At 40.5% G+C, this 17,769-nt stretch overlaps 2 protein-coding genes across 3 annotated transcripts in view; both read right to left on the bottom strand.

Moving 5' to 3' along the window:
• Positions 1-346: 346 nt before the first annotated feature.
• Positions 347-2,316, bottom strand: LOC116310664 (G-protein coupled receptor 6). The gene is made up of 2 exons (XM_031727518.2): positions 2,122-2,316; positions 347-1,399 (listed from the first exon to the last, which is right to left on the bottom strand). The coding sequence occupies exon 2, from the start codon at positions 1,372-1,374 to the stop codon at positions 367-369; it is 1,008 nt and encodes a 335-aa protein (XP_031583378.1). The 5' UTR covers positions 1,375-1,399; positions 2,122-2,316; the 3' UTR covers positions 347-366.
• A 6,849-nt stretch (positions 2,317-9,165) lies between these two features.
• fig4a (FIG4 phosphoinositide 5-phosphatase a) overlaps positions 9,166-17,769 on the bottom strand; it is a 58,543-nt gene continuing 49,939 nt past the window's right edge. For both annotated transcript variants that reach the window (XM_031727622.2, XM_031727623.2), the window contains exons 23-24: positions 16,866-16,940; positions 9,166-10,156 (exon numbers count right to left, since the gene is read on the bottom strand). In XM_031727622.2, coding sequence (XP_031583482.1) covers positions 9,979-10,156; positions 16,866-16,940 — 253 coding nt within the window. In that variant the 3' untranslated portion in view covers positions 9,166-9,978. The remainder of the gene's footprint in view (positions 10,157-16,865; positions 16,941-17,769) is intronic.

Genomic DNA, 17,769 nt, shown 5'->3' with positions numbered 1-17,769 from the left:
TTTTTCCACTTAAGTACATTCACAGGTTTGCTTTGTCTTTAAAAAAACAAAACAAAAAAAAACAAAGTTTCTTGTTCACAGCATTTCCAAACTCTCCCCCTAACTTGTGTTGAGACATAGGCTAATAAAGTGCAGATACAGTATGCATGAGAGACACATTTCGAACATCACGCCTGCTTTGTTTTTTTTAAAGCATTGTCAACTGTCAACTGTAAGCAGATTGTCGATGATTACTGGGTTTGTCTTTTTGCTCGGCCTTTAACGCACACACATGCATGCTCTCTCCTCTCTCTCTCTCTCTCTCTCTCTCACACACACACACACACACACACACACACACACACGCAGCAAGCTGTAGCACCTTTTTTAGACCTCACTAGGTGACCTGGACCGATAAGCTGCGTTGGCTTGAAAGCAGCCACAGAGAAGCATGTAGATGGAGCGCTGGATCTCGGCATTTCTGTAGGCGTAGATGATGGGGTTGATCATGGAGTTGTAGGTGGCCGGCAGCAGCGTAGCATAGGTGTACACTGACGGATACTCCCTCTCACCCACGAGACAGTAGATGGCAAAGGGAAGCCAGCTGGCACCAAAAGTCCCCAAGATGATGGCCAAAGTGGACACCCCTTTCTTGGTGGCGACATAATGAGAAGTGGCAAAAAAGTGCTGTTGGAGGGCGATCTGGTGGGCGTGGTGGCACACGATCTTGCAGATCTTGAAGTAAAGGGTCAGCATAAGCACAAAGATGGCGAAGAAGGAGATGGCCAAGAGCATGACATTGCTCCGGGTCAGAGGGCGGACAATGCTGCAGGAGGCCGGCTCGTCCAGGCAGTTCCAGCCGAGCACCGGCAGCAAGCCCAGGAACAGAGACACCCCCCAGGTGCCCACTAACATCAAGTGAACGTACTGCAGCGTCTTCTCTGAGAAGTATGTCAGGGCATTGTAGAGGGAGAAGTAGCGGTCTACCGTAATGGCTAAGAGGCTGCTGATGGATGCAGTGAAGGAGGCCACTAAAAAGCCTACAGTGATAAGGCTGATAGTCTCAGAGGAGATCACATACTGAAACACAAAGTTCAGGATTAATCCCATGCCGGCCAGCAGGTCAGCTGTGGCCAGGCTCCCGATCAGCACAAACATGGGAGTCCTCAGCGTGGGCGTGTAGAAGATGATTGCTACCACTATGGCGTTCTCACAGGCGATCACGGTGCCTGACATACAGAGCATGATGTCCCACGGGTTGATAGGGAAATCTAATGCGGCGGTGGAGAATTCCAGGCTGCCGTTCCGGTCCGAAAACTCAGCCTCTATCCACGGGAGAGCTTCTCCTGACACAGGAGTCGCAGAAGAGTCGTTCACCACCAGCGACTCATTCATAGCTCCACGATGCCGTCTCTCTGTCCTGTTGGCAGCAGGAGAACAAGAAGATTGCTTTGTTAATTAAAAAGGTGCTTTTTCAAGGTGAGTGTGCCTTTTAGCTTGAATTATATGAGGAGACCAAGGGACAGGCAAGGTGGAATAGTAAGTTTTCAAGTAACTTTGAAAAATAACTTTACTTACAAAGCTTAAACCTTCTCGAAGGGAAACAAGAACAATTCTTGCTGTCTTCTAGCATACAACTTCTATTTGTTTTCACATATCAAATGCATAATATAGACATAAAAACTCATTTATAGAATCAGTAATAACTTTGAATGATCCAATGTCCAGTATTCAGAGATCTGTTAAAAGTAAGTAGTGGTATAATATTAATTTATAAATGAATAAAAAATAGCTGTGGGCAGATTTTCCTTTTAAAAGTTCCACTAAAGGTGCGCTGAGAGCTCTCCGTGGTCCTGAAATCACAGCAGCTCTTACCATATAAAATTCCAAAGAGACAAACGCCATTTATAAAATCAGCTCCAAATTTATAGCATTTATAGTGTTATGAGAATTACAGATTGCTTGTGGTGCTTCAAAATTACAGTAATATAGGAATTCTCGATCCACTACAGTATAGAAAGTGATGCTTCGTGATTATTATTGCAATAGTATTTTCAATAAGTTCAGTCTTATCAAATAAACGGTCTATAAACCTGTTTTTTTCGATTCTACGATTTTTTCTGAAAAGTTAAGAATACCTACCACCGTGACAAAAACCAGAGATTCTCGCTGATATCAGGAGCTCCTTCCTCCGAAAAGGTAAACTCAGCAATGAAAACTGATGAAACGATTCCCGCTTTTCCGTCGATCGCTTCTTTTCACTCTCTCAAGTGAAGCCCTCGTTTTTGCTGTGCTTCCCACGCGTGGGATAGACACGCAGGGTAGGAGTGCCGTGAAGCATTGGCTGATGTTGAGCTCGGTGAGGAAGGTGAATGCGAGAAGGAGGAGGAGGGCCGGAGGGGACGATCGAGGGTGGCTTTAAAACGGAGTAACGTCACGGCAGGGGGGGGGGAGAGAGAGAGAGAGAGAGAGAGAGAGAGAGAGAGAGAGAGAGAGAGAGAGAGAGAGAGAGAGAGAGAGAGAGAGAGACTTTACATGTCTCCGTCTATCTCTCATCGAGCTTCCTGCAGGTTCTTGCACGCTCTCCTTACCTGAGCCTATAGAAAGCAAATTCTAAAAACCTCGACGAAAGGCCAGTTCAGCATCCAGACTCTTCTTTTATGAAGCTATGGTGTCATAATAGATGCAGTATACAGTTTATTATTGCCTTGCTGAAGCATGCAAGGCCTCCTCTGTAAAAACAAAACAAAAACGTAATCTGTATAAAAAACCCGATATACCTTTCAGCATTGATGGTGCCTTTCCAGATGCATAAGCACTAATGTACGATCAGAGATGCAGGCTTTTTAGGTGAGTGCTGATAACAAGCTGGATGATCCCTTTCCACTTTAATCTGGGGACATGGTGTCCGTGTTTCCCAAAAAGAATTTTGCATTTTGATTCATCTGACCACAGAACAATTTTCCACTTTACTTCAGTTCATTTTAAATTAACTTTCATCCTGAGAAGAAGGGCATTATTCCTGGATCGTGTGCGCACGACAGAGGTTTAGTCTGCATTTGTGGTCTGCCTTCACAAACAGTGATATCTAAAAGTGTTCCCAAGCCCATGCAGTCATTTCCATGGCAGACTCATGCCCGTTTTAATGCAGTGCCACCTGACAACAACAAGCATCCAGTATTGATAAATATTAATTATCCGGATATTTTTGATGATATTATGTATTGTAGATATTCAAAGGAGAACATTATTTACAAATTGTTCCAAAATTTGAAGAAACAGGCTGTTTTTATAGATGTGTGAACCTCTAGCCATCTTTACTTCTGAGAAGCTCTGCCTCTCTAAGATGCTCTTTTTATACCCAGTCAGGTTACTGATTAGTTCCTCCTGCAATTTTCTTTTCAGAACCTTACACTTACTTTTGCCAACATTTTGTTGCTCCTGTCCAAACTTTTTATCAATCTTTTTCCTGAAATGTTTAATTTTATCACTTCAAACGTTTGATTTGTTTTCTATGTTCTGTTGTGAGTAAAATATACGTTTATGAGATTATGTTTTTATTTACATTCACACAGCATTCCATTTTTTGTTTTTTTTATCAGTAACTGTAGTATTTATTTTGAGAAGGTACAGTTCTTGGCAGAAGTAATGGGATTTCAGTAAGCAACACTAAGACTAAAACCATGTGATCCATCCAGCCAGCCATTAAAAGCAATTTCATTTAACTTTAGTTAGCATTTACATACAGTAAATCCAAACATTATATTTCTTGTAATGTTTGACTTGGAAGATTATCAGCTTAAGCACATGAAGGCAATCAACTGCCTTATTTTAGTTGTTCTGCTAGTTTCTTGGGGTTTGCAGTGTGGGGATTGTAGATTTATCATCTCATTTCAGCACCTTGTATGTGTTTGTGTATTTACAGCAGAAACAGATCCTTCTTAGTTTTTTGTGAGCATCTGTGCGCTCTGCTTAAAAGTCACACCATTTTCCACAGTGGGTGTGATGGGCCAAAGTTGGGAACAAACATTATGTAATACTGTACTGTTATAGGCACCGAGAGTGCTGCTCTTACTCCTTTAATCATTTGGTGCAATCATCGCCGTCACTTTGAATTCAGTCATGTTTTTCATACTTACCTCTGACTATCGTTTTTGTTTGTTATATGCTTCAGCAACCTGTTGAAAGTACTTAGAAATAACATCAATTCTTCTGTTTTGAAACAGCAAAAACTAAAGAAAGAGTGACCATCACGCACTGAATGAAACGTTCACATAACAAAACAAACACACAAAAAAACAGACACAGAAAAGAGACTTCCAGTTGGCAATGTTTTTACAGAACTGAATCAATGTTTTGAAATTTTCCCGAATGAGATATTGGTGAATATATGACTTACATTTCAACTAAAAACCAAATGACAATGGGCAAAATGCTGAGCGACAAGGAAAAGTAGGGGGAGATTCATGGCAGCACAGCATAGCAATATGGTAACCAGTTTTGGTTTCCAGGCAACAGCTGTTTGGCCACCTTTTGTCAGTGGACTGGGGGCTGGGTGGGGGTGTTCTCATTCATAAGCTAAGCAGTCACATGAAGTGCCTAGTGACTCATGTCAAAGACCTAGGCAGATACCCAACAACACATGAGACCAGCAACAACAACAACAAAAATCTCAAAATAATTTTGGATTATTTTCTTTGCCTCCAGAAAATAATTGAAATACCACAGATAGAGGCATTAAGCAGCTGAACCTTTGGTCTATTTTGGGATAACTACCAGGAATATGCTTCTCAAAAAAATATCATGCTTTTATTTACCCCCCCACCCATGTGTGCTGAGAGGTTTCAGTGTAATGAGACACCTGCTATTAGGGACGTAAAAACATGGGGAAAAAACAGGGCTTTACATAAAAAGCCTTCAAAACAGCTCCTTTCAGGAAACAAATGTTAACTGTAGGCAGCCCCCCCACCCCACCCCTCCGGCTCGAGGAGGCAAACAGCCGTGCTCTCATTTTAAAGAGCACGCTCCCACATGCTCGTACGTACACAAACGCACAGGCACACGCAGTGACTCGGGCCTCAATGTAAGGCCCTTGTAATGATATTCACTTACATCATGTGAGGTAAGCTGAGGAGAGAAAAGAAAAAAAGATGAGAAAAGGTCATTAACAAAGGGAAATTTTAAAAAAAAATGCAAGAAAAGCATGGGTGGTGGATTGAATTTAAATGAGTCGTGGTTAAAAAGGCTGATAAGACATTTGGCTGGAGGGAGATAAGTGGAAGTAGGAGGTGAGGCGCTGATAGAAAACAGGGATAAAACTGTGACAGATGAAGGGAGACACTGCAGGGACGCAACACCTCAATTTACTCGTAAACTTGACCTAGTTCTGACAAGAAAACAGATACAACCTTTACTCACAGGCTCTAACTCAAACAAAATCACCCACATATCAGATAAAGATGGCTGACCTGCTCTGTACCTGTTTCTCTGGAGATGTCAACATGACCTTCATGTTACGGTAATTACATGTTGCTAATGGTCCTAATCAGATGAACTGTAAACACTGCATTAAACCATAAATCAGAGTGCTCCTGCTTTTAAAAAATGGAATGAGCAAATTTATCGGTTGTTTTTTATACTGTTTCAAATAAGCATTTGGTTAACGTTTAATATTAACTTTAATAAAAAACAAAATGTCCCTGAAGCATTTGTTTCAATAACATTTCTGCTTCTTGGTACATAGTTTCAAACTAGCGGTACAAATCCAATCCTGTGGTTTGGACTGGACCCTTCGATAATGTTTTGGGCTCCACAACATTGGCGAGGCTACTTTTCATCTATACAGATAATTTCGCCCAGACTAAAGAGGAGAGAGATGATTTGGCTCGCTATCAGCTCTTACTTCCAAACCCTACATCTCTAATGATGTCGGGTTGCATTTATGCCTATGGAATTGTCAGCTTGCACATCTGGAAAGGCACCATCAATGCTAAAAGGTATATAGAGGTATTAGTGCAACACATCCTCCCATCCAGATGACATCCTTTTCAGAGAAGCCCTTGCATGCTTCAGCAAGACAATGTTAAACCAAATACTGTATTTGTTAAAACAGCATGGAGTCTGGGTGCTGAACAGGGCTGCAACCCAGATCTTTCACCAACTGAAAAACATTTGGAGCATTGTGAAATGAAAAATATGACAAGTGAAGACGAAGGATTGTTGACTAGCTTGGATCTTATATCAGACAAGAATGGGACAACTTTCCTCTCTCAAAATTCCAGCAGGTGGTCTCCTCAGTTCCCAGATGTTTACAGACTGTTGTTTAAAAAGAGATGATGTTACACAGCAGTAAGCATGGCCCTGTGCTGAAACATTGCTGTTGTGAAATTCAAATTGCCTATATTAATTTATTTTTTGGTAAAACTGTTCATTTCCTCAGTTTATCTGATGTGTTTTATGTTCTACTGTTAAACTGTTATGCAATGTGCAAATACACTTATTTTTACTTTTGATTTGACTATAATTACATCTTTTTCTGAACTGGTGTTTGTATAACTCAACCCCTGAGGCTGTATTCAGATTTAAAGTTGTGCGTAAATAAAGTGGTTAAAAAATTAGGTGCGTGCTATTTTTCTTGTTTAGACTTCAGTAGACTGAGTCAGCTCGTCATGTTGTTTCATTCCTGTTATTTTGCTAGTGAATGTTGCTAATTGCTAATAAAGCTATTTAGTCAGCACTAGCCTTCGTCATAGACTGTAACTAAAACAGCCACCGTGATGTCACCCCGCTATTTTTTTAAGCCTCATCAATAGGTATCAGCCACCGCCATGATGGTTCTTTGCAGCCAGAAGATGCTAAATTTAGAAAAGAGAGCACAATGCCAGTCTGTTGCAGGGCTAACACAGAGAGACAGGCAGCCATTCACACTCACTCTCACACCTGTGGGCAATTTGAAATCACCAATTAACCTAACCCTACTAACTGCACGTTTTTAGACTGTAGGAGGAAGCCAGAGTACCCAAACACAAACACAGGGAGAACGTGCAAACTCCACAAGGCTGCAGTCAGATGGTGAAGTCAAACTCAGGACCTCCTTGCTATGAGGCAACAGTGCTAACCACCTGTATATTTCATATGTGCCATAAACTGTGTGAATAACAGTTCACTGGGTGAAAAAACCTTGTTGATGCCAGAGGTCATAGGAGAATGACCAGGTTGCTTAAAGCTGATAAGAAGGTAAAGTAACTAAAAAAACAGAACAGTGATTGCCTCCACAGTCACCTCATCTAAATCGAGAAGAGCACCTTTGGGATGTGGTGGAACAGGAAATTGCCATCATGGACGTGCTGCAGTTCTGAAGGCAAAAGGGAAACTATCCACAGAGACCAAGGCCTGGCTTGTTGTGCATTTTAATATGGAAGCCTACAAGGATCAAAGTTACGATCAAGCCTGTAGCTGCCATTTTCAGGTCTGGAAGTTGCTACTTGGCACTGGCTAACAACTTCCCATAGCCCTTTTGTCCAGATATTTGGTCATGCCTAATCTCACAAGTGCCTAGATGGAGATGGCTATCAACATTTTTTTTTTTTTTTAAATATCACAGTCTATAGTTCATGTCTATAGTTGTCTCAGGACAACTGTCTCTTAGACTGGTGCAGATTTTGAACTTTCAACATAGCAACAGGCAAGAATGCTGTTTTAAAGGCAAAACGTATTCACATCAAAGCATTTTTTAAAACTAACATGCCTGCACGAGATCTGTGAGGATTCATTGCCACGCATATAAAGCCTTCACATATCTGTTGGCCTTGAATTACAAGTTTGTAAAACTAAAAAGTTCAGGGAATGTAGAATCTTTATAAAGCACATAATACTCAGGACAAGAAATGTTGAGTGTATAGAAAAAATAAAGCATGAACACTTTTTAAAACAAACTTTACGCAGCTGTTATTCTTAGCAAAACCCAGTGACACTGTAGCATTGCAGGTAAGGACAAAGCCTCCTTCATGCCCCTCTTGTGGTCTCGTGAAGGCAACCACCAACAATGTGAAAAGACTCCAAAGAGCCACGAGTCTGCTGCAAGGTGGGATGTGTCATCATTGGACTGTATCATGGATATTTATAGTACATATTTAACAATTCCCAGTGCACCGGTGCAAGGTGTGCAGATACTGAAGATACATCCTTCCTCTCCTCCTCCTCGTTTATTTCTTAAAATATAGAAGAAAACATTTTTCTCCTTTAATTCCTCTGCTTTCTTTGTCACATCACATGCTGAGACAGCCGGCACCTCCTCCCCTATTCACAGACTCACGAGGCAGTGATGCTGAGACCAGTGGCCAGTCAGTACATTTACTGAATGTGTATGTGCATTGCTGGGAAGTCGTCCTTCATCACATTTGCCATTTTTTTGACACCCGCAGTCAAAGGCCGAGCGCTAAAAGAGTGTGAGCAGAGAGTGAAAACAAGCGTGAGACAGAAAAACGGCAAAGGCGGCGCATGATGGGGGAAAAAGAACCGAGAAGAAGTCAGTACAGGAGAGTGGGAACACTTATAAAAGGCCACGTGAAAGCAGCAAGCGTTACAGTACTGTGCAAAAGTCTTGAGCCACCCATAATTTCTTTATCATATGCTCCAACACCACTGACTGAAATGCAACCTCAAACTGTGACAGAGGCCCCACTATGTTTTACAGATGGCTTTAGACACTCATGTTATACCTCTCCTGACACATCACCCATGGTTTGAACCAAAAGTTTAAAATCTGGATCTCTTTGAAATTTTTCATCACTCCATAAGACCTGTTGCTACAGATTTTCAGTCCAGTTCTTGTGTAATTTGGCACACCTATATGCAAAGTCTTCATATAATAGTTCTTTGGGAATAGAAACCCAAACTGTTATCTTTGGTATATGAATGATTTGATTTGAATGATGATGGCTTGAATGATGAAAGCAGTCAGGTGCATAGACTGACCTGAAAATGAGTGAATATGTAACCAAGGTCAAAAGGAGGACTTTAAAAGACCTTCTCAAAAAACTATTGTTCAAAACAACTTGCATGGTACTGTAGTTTCTACCTGTACAAAGAGTGAAGTGAGATGGGAATAAAAGCTCTGGCATCCAATAGAAAAAGTGGAAAAGTAAAAAAAAACAACCCTCAAATAACATTCTGTCACACTGTTACTTTGTTACTAAATACAATTTTATTGGAGAACTAATGTACACAAAGATTATCTGATCTGAGCATTTATGCAACATAAATTAGTGTGCGACTTTGTAAACTGGTGGCGAGGTTTGAAAAAACAAAAACAAATCAAATATCAAGCAATCAGTGCTACGTTTCTTTACAGATCGTTAACAACAAAAGAAGACACAGTTTATTTAAATTAACCAGTGCACTCTTCAATACAGGACAAAAAAACCCCCTATTTTTAAATAATGCAAAAAAATCTCAACAGGCACTTTAAAAATGGTAAAGCTTGAACTGTTTAACAAAAGGAATGCAACACATCTGAGGAGGAGAAATTTCCAGGTTGCTGAAGAAATTACAAAAAACAAACAAAAAAAAAACGTGTCCTGACCTCACAGACTAATGACTGGCTTGTAAGTGCCCGACTCTTTCAAACCCCAGAATTCCAGTCTGTGATGCAGTTCAATGTGCGCACAGTTTGGAACGATAAATCTAACATTCAAAGTATTTCAATTTTAACTGATGCTTTTTGCAATAAAAAAAAATAAAATAAAAAAAATTAAAAAAAAACTTTCTTCAGATGTAATTCAGTTCAAGTACAGGTCAGGTGGAGTTCTCATGCACTGTTATCTTTGTTATTGACAGCCTTTACCATAGAAAAAAATCCGCATTTTCTAATAGAAGAACATTTTATTTTGCCTTTGTTTGTAGTAGCAAACATGATTCATGAGGATGAAACATCTTCAGCAGCTGATCATGCTTCCCATTGACACTGGTAACAGAGATCCAGTCTTTGTTATCCGTGTCTCACATGTATCTGTTTTTGATGTATTCCCTGTACATCAACATGTCCTCTCTGCACAACGCCCTCACCTGGCCCTGACCGGTCATCACATGGCTCTCAAACACCTCCCGGCTGTTTTTGTCCACCTGTGGAGGTAAAACTGCGTAGATGCTGTCTTCTGGGAAGCGGGACACTGGCTCTCTGAGAGAGAAGGAAAAGAAAAATGGGAGAGAAGCATGTGTGATTGATGGATCACCATAGACATTAACTTTAGGCAAATCACGTGGAGGCCAAAGACAAGGCAGGAACAAGAGGTGGAAAGGAGTTTGTTTGAGGCAACAAAAGACTGTAAACTGCTGCTGAGAGGTGGAAACAACACGAGGAGGGTGAAGACGAGTGCTTTTACAGCAGTATTACTCATATTTTCCAAAAACTAGACTTTAAAGCATGTCTTACCATCTTCTGGGTGAATTATCAACTGCGTGCTTGTCAAGTCATCTATTCAGTTAGGCTTCCAACAGCAGCTGAGGCCTGAGTGTGAGGCTGTTTAGACACATGGCTGCATTTCAAATGGCACCTGCCTCATGATGGGCTGTTTTCAAAGGCACAGCGGAGGCTCTCGGAAGCCTTGAGATAAATTATGAGCTCATGGCATCATTGCGGAGGACGTTGTAGCCATAGAGTAAATGTTTTATATATTTATTTTGCTTTCCCCCCCCCCAAGGCCGCTGTGTAAGAATCCTTAATTACACAGACTAGTCAGTAGTGCTGAAGGTAAAAAATATCTCTAGGCCAAGTTGAGAAAACAAATTGCATTTTTTTTTGTTTTGGTTTTTTTATTGCAAAATGCTGAAAATGAAAACTGACTGATGCATTCATTCATCATAAACTGAGAAACCGCAATCCATTACAATTCACTGGTTATTGCCCATAAAATAATAAATATGACTGTGACCTTTAGTGCAATCTGAGCGAAAAGCCCCGTGATGATTACTGTGTGCAAGTTTGATTAAAATCTGACCAATGCAGCAGGAGGAGTAGTGATTCCTGTGGCACAGGTTCATCAGACCTTTGAGTGGATTTTACACACACACCTGAGACTTGCTGGAGAGATCTGACTCCAGCAAGTCTCACTTGTTTCACAGCCTGCTACACAAAGACACCAGTGCTGTTAGTAGAGGTTGGAGGACAATTTGTTCTATTGAAAATGAACTTCGCAGTTTGCAGTGTGACTTAATACGACAGGAAAGAGGTGGCGCTGGTGTTCAAATAAAGTTCTTATGAGATATTGATGATGGCAGTTTAAATATGTGCACTTCTTTCTAACTTAATAATGAAATGTGAAGCAATATTTATTACTGACCCTGGTATATTTTTCAGATATATTTTCCTTTTAAATTTGTGAGTTTTTTCATAGCCACTTTTATCCTCTTAAATTTGCTATTATTTCCTTGTAAAACTGTCATCTTGAAAATATTTTTTTAAACTTTCAGTAGCCCTAATACATTGTCACATGAATAGTGCTGATATTAGTTAAACAAGCAAGAAATTTGATTAGTTGCGTGTACAGAGCTGGAAACATGGGTCGAAATTTGGCTATTTTCAAACTTTAACAGTATTGACAATATTTGTTAATTTTGATTAGAAACAGACCTTTTTTTTTACCCATAAAATAATGTTTTTTTCTTTCTTTCTTTTTCTTCCTATACACATAATATAAAGCAGAAGTGTAATGTGTCTACAAACTACTACAAACCATGTGAGCAACACTGAAAACATTTCAAGTAAATATGTTTGTGTTTTCAAATATTTCAAACTTCCTCTTCTAGCCTGTTGAGCTTACTGTATAAAATGTTCAATGTCTGCAATTTGTACATCACATTTGCCTTATTATAAGACAACTTATTTTAGAGCATAGTAAAGCCTCAATTATACCTTCCACATGAGTCTGCTACAGTCCAAGTGATATAAATTTCATCATCAGCGTGAAGGTCCATACAGATATCCACGTGCCAGCCTACTGTTTGTTTACACCACGTGGATTTGTCTGTGGAGGATTTACAGCGCACCAACGACGCATACGCCTCAGGCGGCGAACTTGAAAGTAGTGTAACAGGAATGATTACTCGGCCATTGAGCCCCCAGCTGTCCGTGTTCGTATTTGCAACGGAGTACAGTCAGGGCTTAAGGTCAAGACCAATACTGAAGAGAGAAATCAAACAATCTTCCCATGAGCAACACTTGCCCCGGTGGTGCCGAAAAGTTCATTTTAATGGGAAGAAACCTTAGAAACCAGATTCATGGTGGGCGGCCATCTGTCCTAACCAGCTGGGGTGAGAGGAGAGCAGAGGAAGAAAAGAGGGCCATTAATCTCTACACCTCACTGATGTTTCTCAACAGGAATGGGCCACAGTATTCATTTCTTTTCCATTTTTATCTCCGTCACTTGAGTCATCTTTGGCTGAGCCTGATGGATCAATAGAGGAACATAGAGGGAGGTGACAAACTAAAAGGCTTCTAACAGTGACAACACGTTTGGGGTTCTGTAACATCTTAGAATAGCGCTGTTGCACAACAACAGATACACCTGTAGCACCCTGCGGGCCTGACACGAGGATGACAACAATGGCTGGATGGACTACTGAAAGGCCAGAGAGAAAGACAACGTGGATGAAAAGGTTTGATTCCCTGCTGATGGAGATTTCCTAAAAGAAAATATTGATACTTCTGCCACTTTTGTAAGATAAATTACACCTTTTCTCCTGTTCTATAAGAAGGGATACATACAAGAAACTGTCACATTTAAAGACAGCCACAAAGGGTTAGGGTTATGATTACAAAGAGTCATTATTTTGCACTAAAAGACTATAGTTCACACACCACAGAAATACTAGAAACACATCAGAGGCATGTCTTTCATTATCCTTGAATTTTCCTCCTCCAAGTTGAATTTAAAAGCAAGCTTTTTTGTGCATGTATAATCACTTTTCATCCATATTGACAGCATGACATAGTGAGATGGTTTAAAAGAAGCCCTAATGCCTTTGCACAACCACTACTAGCACGAACCGTTGATACAAGACTGGATGGAGCCGTGGTTTACAACATATTCTGACCCCATCATCTGAATGCTACCATAGACTCATCAAACCAGACAAAATTTTCCAATCTCCTCTTGTCCACTTTTGGTGAGCCTATGTGAATTGTAGCCTCGGCTTCCTTGCAGTACCTGGTGTGGTTTCTGCTGCTGTTGCATATCTGCCTCAAGGTTGAGAGATGCTCTTCAGCATACCTTGGCTGCAACGAGTGGTTATCTGAGTTACTGTTGACTTTCTATCATATGGAAGCAGCCTGGCCATTCTGCTCTGTCCTTTGAAAACAACAAGAAGAACTGAAAAACTTTTTTTCTATAAACTCTAGCGATGGTTGCATGGGAAAATCCCAGAAGATGAGCAGTTTCAGAAATACTCAGCAAGTCTGTCTGGAACCAACAACCATGCTTAAATCACCCCAGTTTAGGTTTAGTAGGACATTTTGACCATGTCTACTTGCTTAAATGCACTGAGGGGCTGGCATGTGATTGGTTGATTAGATATTTGTGTTAAGAAGCAGTTGAACAGGTGTATCTAGTAAAGTGGCGAGTTAAAGATACTAACTTTAAAATAAACATAAAGCAGTTTTAAAATCAAAGACGTATACTTCAGACTTTGTACTCAAACGTCTGAAGACGTCAGGTTTTCAGCTTGTGTCCTGTATTCTCCTAGTCCAGGAAGGTTTAGCTCTGTTACAGTTCTGAGACTCAGTTTACTGAAAAACAGTTTTTTATTCTCCTCTTTCATCCTAACACCGATTCACTACCTCACCTCTTTGTAATTTACTGTCCCCACTGTGTCTTTGTCAGCCTCTGTCAGTCTTCCTCTGAGTGACCTTTTCATGTCCATATCCTCTTCAGTTCCACATGACCATCAAACTTGGTCGATCCGAATGACAACCAATCTGGTTTTCTTGGAAATTACTGGCAATGATAACGAGTCGCATTCATGGTCTTCTTAGAAAACTGATTGAAAGTAAATATCTTCCTCACCTCTCACCCGTGCATTCAAACATGACAAGGGAAAGAAAACTAAATCATGAAATTTTTGCAGTTTTTCATTCTGTAAAAAGGTATCATTTCTATAATGTCTGTTGAACAATACAACCACTACCACTTCCCTCTGATGCTGTCTCTAAGCCATTTTCCCTTCAGGAACATTTGCTTAATAATCAAAGTGTTTTTATTTTCCTGAAGCGAGGTTTTACCCTTGAGAAAGTGAAGTGATGACCAACTGGTACACCATTCTTCTATTTTATATACGTCATGAATACCTTCATGGAAAGTAAAACGCCAACTCTTTGCATTTCAGTACATACAAAAACTTTCTCTATGGTCTTCCTCTTTTCTTTCACTATCTTTTCACCAATATATCCATTGTTGCTCCTCTATGCACTCCTGAGCCATCTCAACCTTCTCCCTCCATTTTTGTCTCCCTACCACCTTATCGTGCCCATCCTGATCACTCCCAAGGAAAATCTTAGCCACTCTTCCACTCGGGCGCCTCCATCTGTCCCCCTGTCTTTTTGTCAATGACATATCATAGCAGATCTCGCTAACATCTTGCAAACCTTTCGTTTCACTTTCACTACTATCCTTCTGTTACAAATTACTTTTGACATTCAACTCATGGGAGTGGAGATATCCCATATCCCAGCCCACCCACTCCTTGCTGCCTGCAATCTATTTTTCACTTCTCTTGTGTCTGTTAGACAGCCGACTCATTCACCTTTACTACCTCTCCTTCCAGATATTTAAACTCACTACCTTATGACAACTGCAATGAGCTGCTATTCCTCTTCTGTCCAGCGTACACCACCACCTCTCCACAATGTCTTCCACCTCCCTCCCTCATCTCACTGCAGATCATAATATCGTCTGCAAACATCACAGTCCGCAGTGACTCCTGCCTGACCTCATCTGCCAGGCTGTCCATGACCACTGCCAAGAAGGGGTTCAGTGTCCTGCACCACAATTAAATATTTCATCACATACTTCCTCATACAGTACCATAGCTCTTCTCTTGGTATCCTATAAAATCCTTTCACATGCTTTCCAAAACGACACATTACAGCTCTTTCTGATCATCTCTGTACTTCTCCATCAAAAACTTCTAAATATGTAAAATTTGAAATCTCTAAAATAAACCATGTCTTAGAGCCAACTGCGAGTTAGTATGGACTCTGCCTGCCAATCGGCACAAATTAACAAGTCATATCTCGTTTGTATAATCCATAAAAACATGATTAAAAACATCAATCTGTGATTTCTGCTTTGGGAGGGTAGGAGTAGGGTGCTGAACTAATGGAGATTTGTTATAGGCAGAAATTGGGAAGGCGAGTGTGGTAGTTATTTATAGTTACTCTTGCCAGGACAAAAAATTAGTATTTACTTGATCCAAAATGAGAAAGTAATTTTAGGGGGTTTGCAAAGCTGTAGCTTTTCCACATGATTTGGTTTCTTTACACACAGGAAAAAATCCAAGTGAACTGCAAGCAAACCACAATGTATCAATGCATGAGAATGTTCAGTCTGCTTATTGGACAGATATGTCTAGGGTGCAAGCAGTAAATACAGGAAGAAGGTGCTGTGTTCTGGTCTACCGGAGAAAATGAAGAATTCCTGCTCATGTCACAGACTGGTTCTTATATAGCGCTTTTCTACTCTCCTGGAGTACTCAAAGCGCTCTATACAACACGCCGCATTCACCCCATACACACAAGCACTATTATCTATACGGTGAGTGCTTTCTAACTGTCATTCATACGCATTCATACTCCGATGGATGCATCGGAGAGCAAGTCGGGGTTAGTATCTTGCCCAAGGATATCTGGCATGCAAACTGGGGCAGCCAGGGATCGAACCACCAACCTTCCTGCTCTACCTCCTGAGCTACAGCCACCCCAGATGCCTTTTTGCATCCCAGAACAGAAAGCCTATGTAGCAACAGGAAGTTTTTTTTTTTAGCTCAAACTTGCAACGTATATCCGGTAGTTGGTTTGGAAAGGCGCCAAATCAAGTTCACACAATCACAGACCCCTCTGGAGTTCATTTGGGACCACACAGGGGCCCCCTCCCCCAAAGGGTTTCAGTGGGTTGTTTTGGCTCGTACCTACATGCGATTACAGCGTTTACATCAGCACAAACAGACTGCACCAGAGTTCGATTTAAACAGAATAAAAACTGGAGGTGTGCAACAAGCACCATCAATAAGTTTGAATGTTCAAAGTTCAAGTTTTTTGCACTTTCACAAAAAGACAAAACCTAACAGGCATGAATGTTGATATAAGAAGCCATCATGAAATAAAATCATAAGTGCATGTAGAGGAGGAATTTGTTTCTAAACTGATTTATGTGTTTGCACAGGTGTGTGTGCGCATGCATGCCTTACAGCTCAAAAGACAGCACGACAAAAACATCTTGTGCGTTTCCATGGCTGCACATTGCCATCACACGTGTGGTTGAACTTTGAATCTGGCTGAGGGATAAAAAAAAAAAAAAGGGAAAAAAAAACCAAACAAACACCATCTACGGTAAAGAGTGGACTATCTGGGAAATAGCGTGCATGCAAAGAAGTGAAGAAACATGACTTGCAACATATGACAATTAAACAGTGTGCAGCTAGAAGCCTGGACTGAGACCACTTAGTGCAATCCTTGTCCCAAGGCTAGTGAAAACGTTGAGTGCTTTATAAAAGGGGTAATTTATAACTGCAAACCAAGAATACAATACCATACATTACACGTGAGCTAGGTTTATTGAGTTTGAGTACATGTGGCTTTTTTTTCTTCTTTTTTTCTATTAATATGTTTTACTCACAGACAGATGATGTTTGCCGGGTTTATGTGTTCAGTTCTCTCCACTCTGTGCTGGCTCTCACCCAAGTGAGCAAACCTGCAGGAAAATACAAAACATAATACAGACAATGAATGATATTTCTGCAAAATAAGCCAGTAGTGTAGGTGTGCATTGCTTACAAATGCTTCTGCCCTCTTCATCGTGAGTGCAACGATCCAAATAACCTAATCTGTAATAGGGTCGTTATGGCTCTACCGAATGCTTTCAATTTAAGGCTTTATACCGTCTTCAGTGTTCAACATGTCTTCTGAGATCTCTAATATTTAGATCACACCATCATCGAATCACAAATTTCCCTGTAGGTCATTTTTCTCTCACAAAGACTCAATAATATGCAACTGCTGAGAGTCCCCCTCTGGCTGTTGCTTATGATTTTTAATATTAATGCATTGATTAGCGGTGCTCTGGCTGCAGCCACCATCTTTGGAGCAGTTTCAACTTCCAGCTTCAATAATGAATGCAATTTCATTCTCATTATGTGCCACTGTAGTAGGAGAATATGAACAACATTCTTCACCACAATTTGAATTGTGTGTGTGTTTTTTAAGGTTTATTCCCCTGCTTCAGTCACCCAGTATAAATGTGACTGCCATCGAAGTACGATGGACCTAAGTCATTGAAGATGTTACCAAAACATTTATTTATTTTAACAACTAAATGTCAGGACAATTTTATTTATTGTTACATTAACCACCTAACTCATTAGAAATTGCTCATACATTCTTGACCAATGCCACATTTCTATGTAATGCATATGCTGTATTTAAAATGTATGCATCAGTTTCAGTGTGTTGGTGTGTGTGTGAGACTGATTCATGATGTTTATGACATTCAAATGTTTCCATGTCATTCTGATCTGTTCAAG

This window comes from Oreochromis aureus, linkage group 15, assembly GCF_013358895.1.
Source record: "Oreochromis aureus strain Israel breed Guangdong linkage group 15, ZZ_aureus, whole genome shotgun sequence".
Taxonomy (NCBI): Eukaryota; Metazoa; Chordata; class Actinopteri; order Cichliformes; family Cichlidae; genus Oreochromis; species Oreochromis aureus.
Note: the sequence above shows the minus strand (reverse complement) of the source record. Positions and strands in the feature narration are given on the sequence as shown.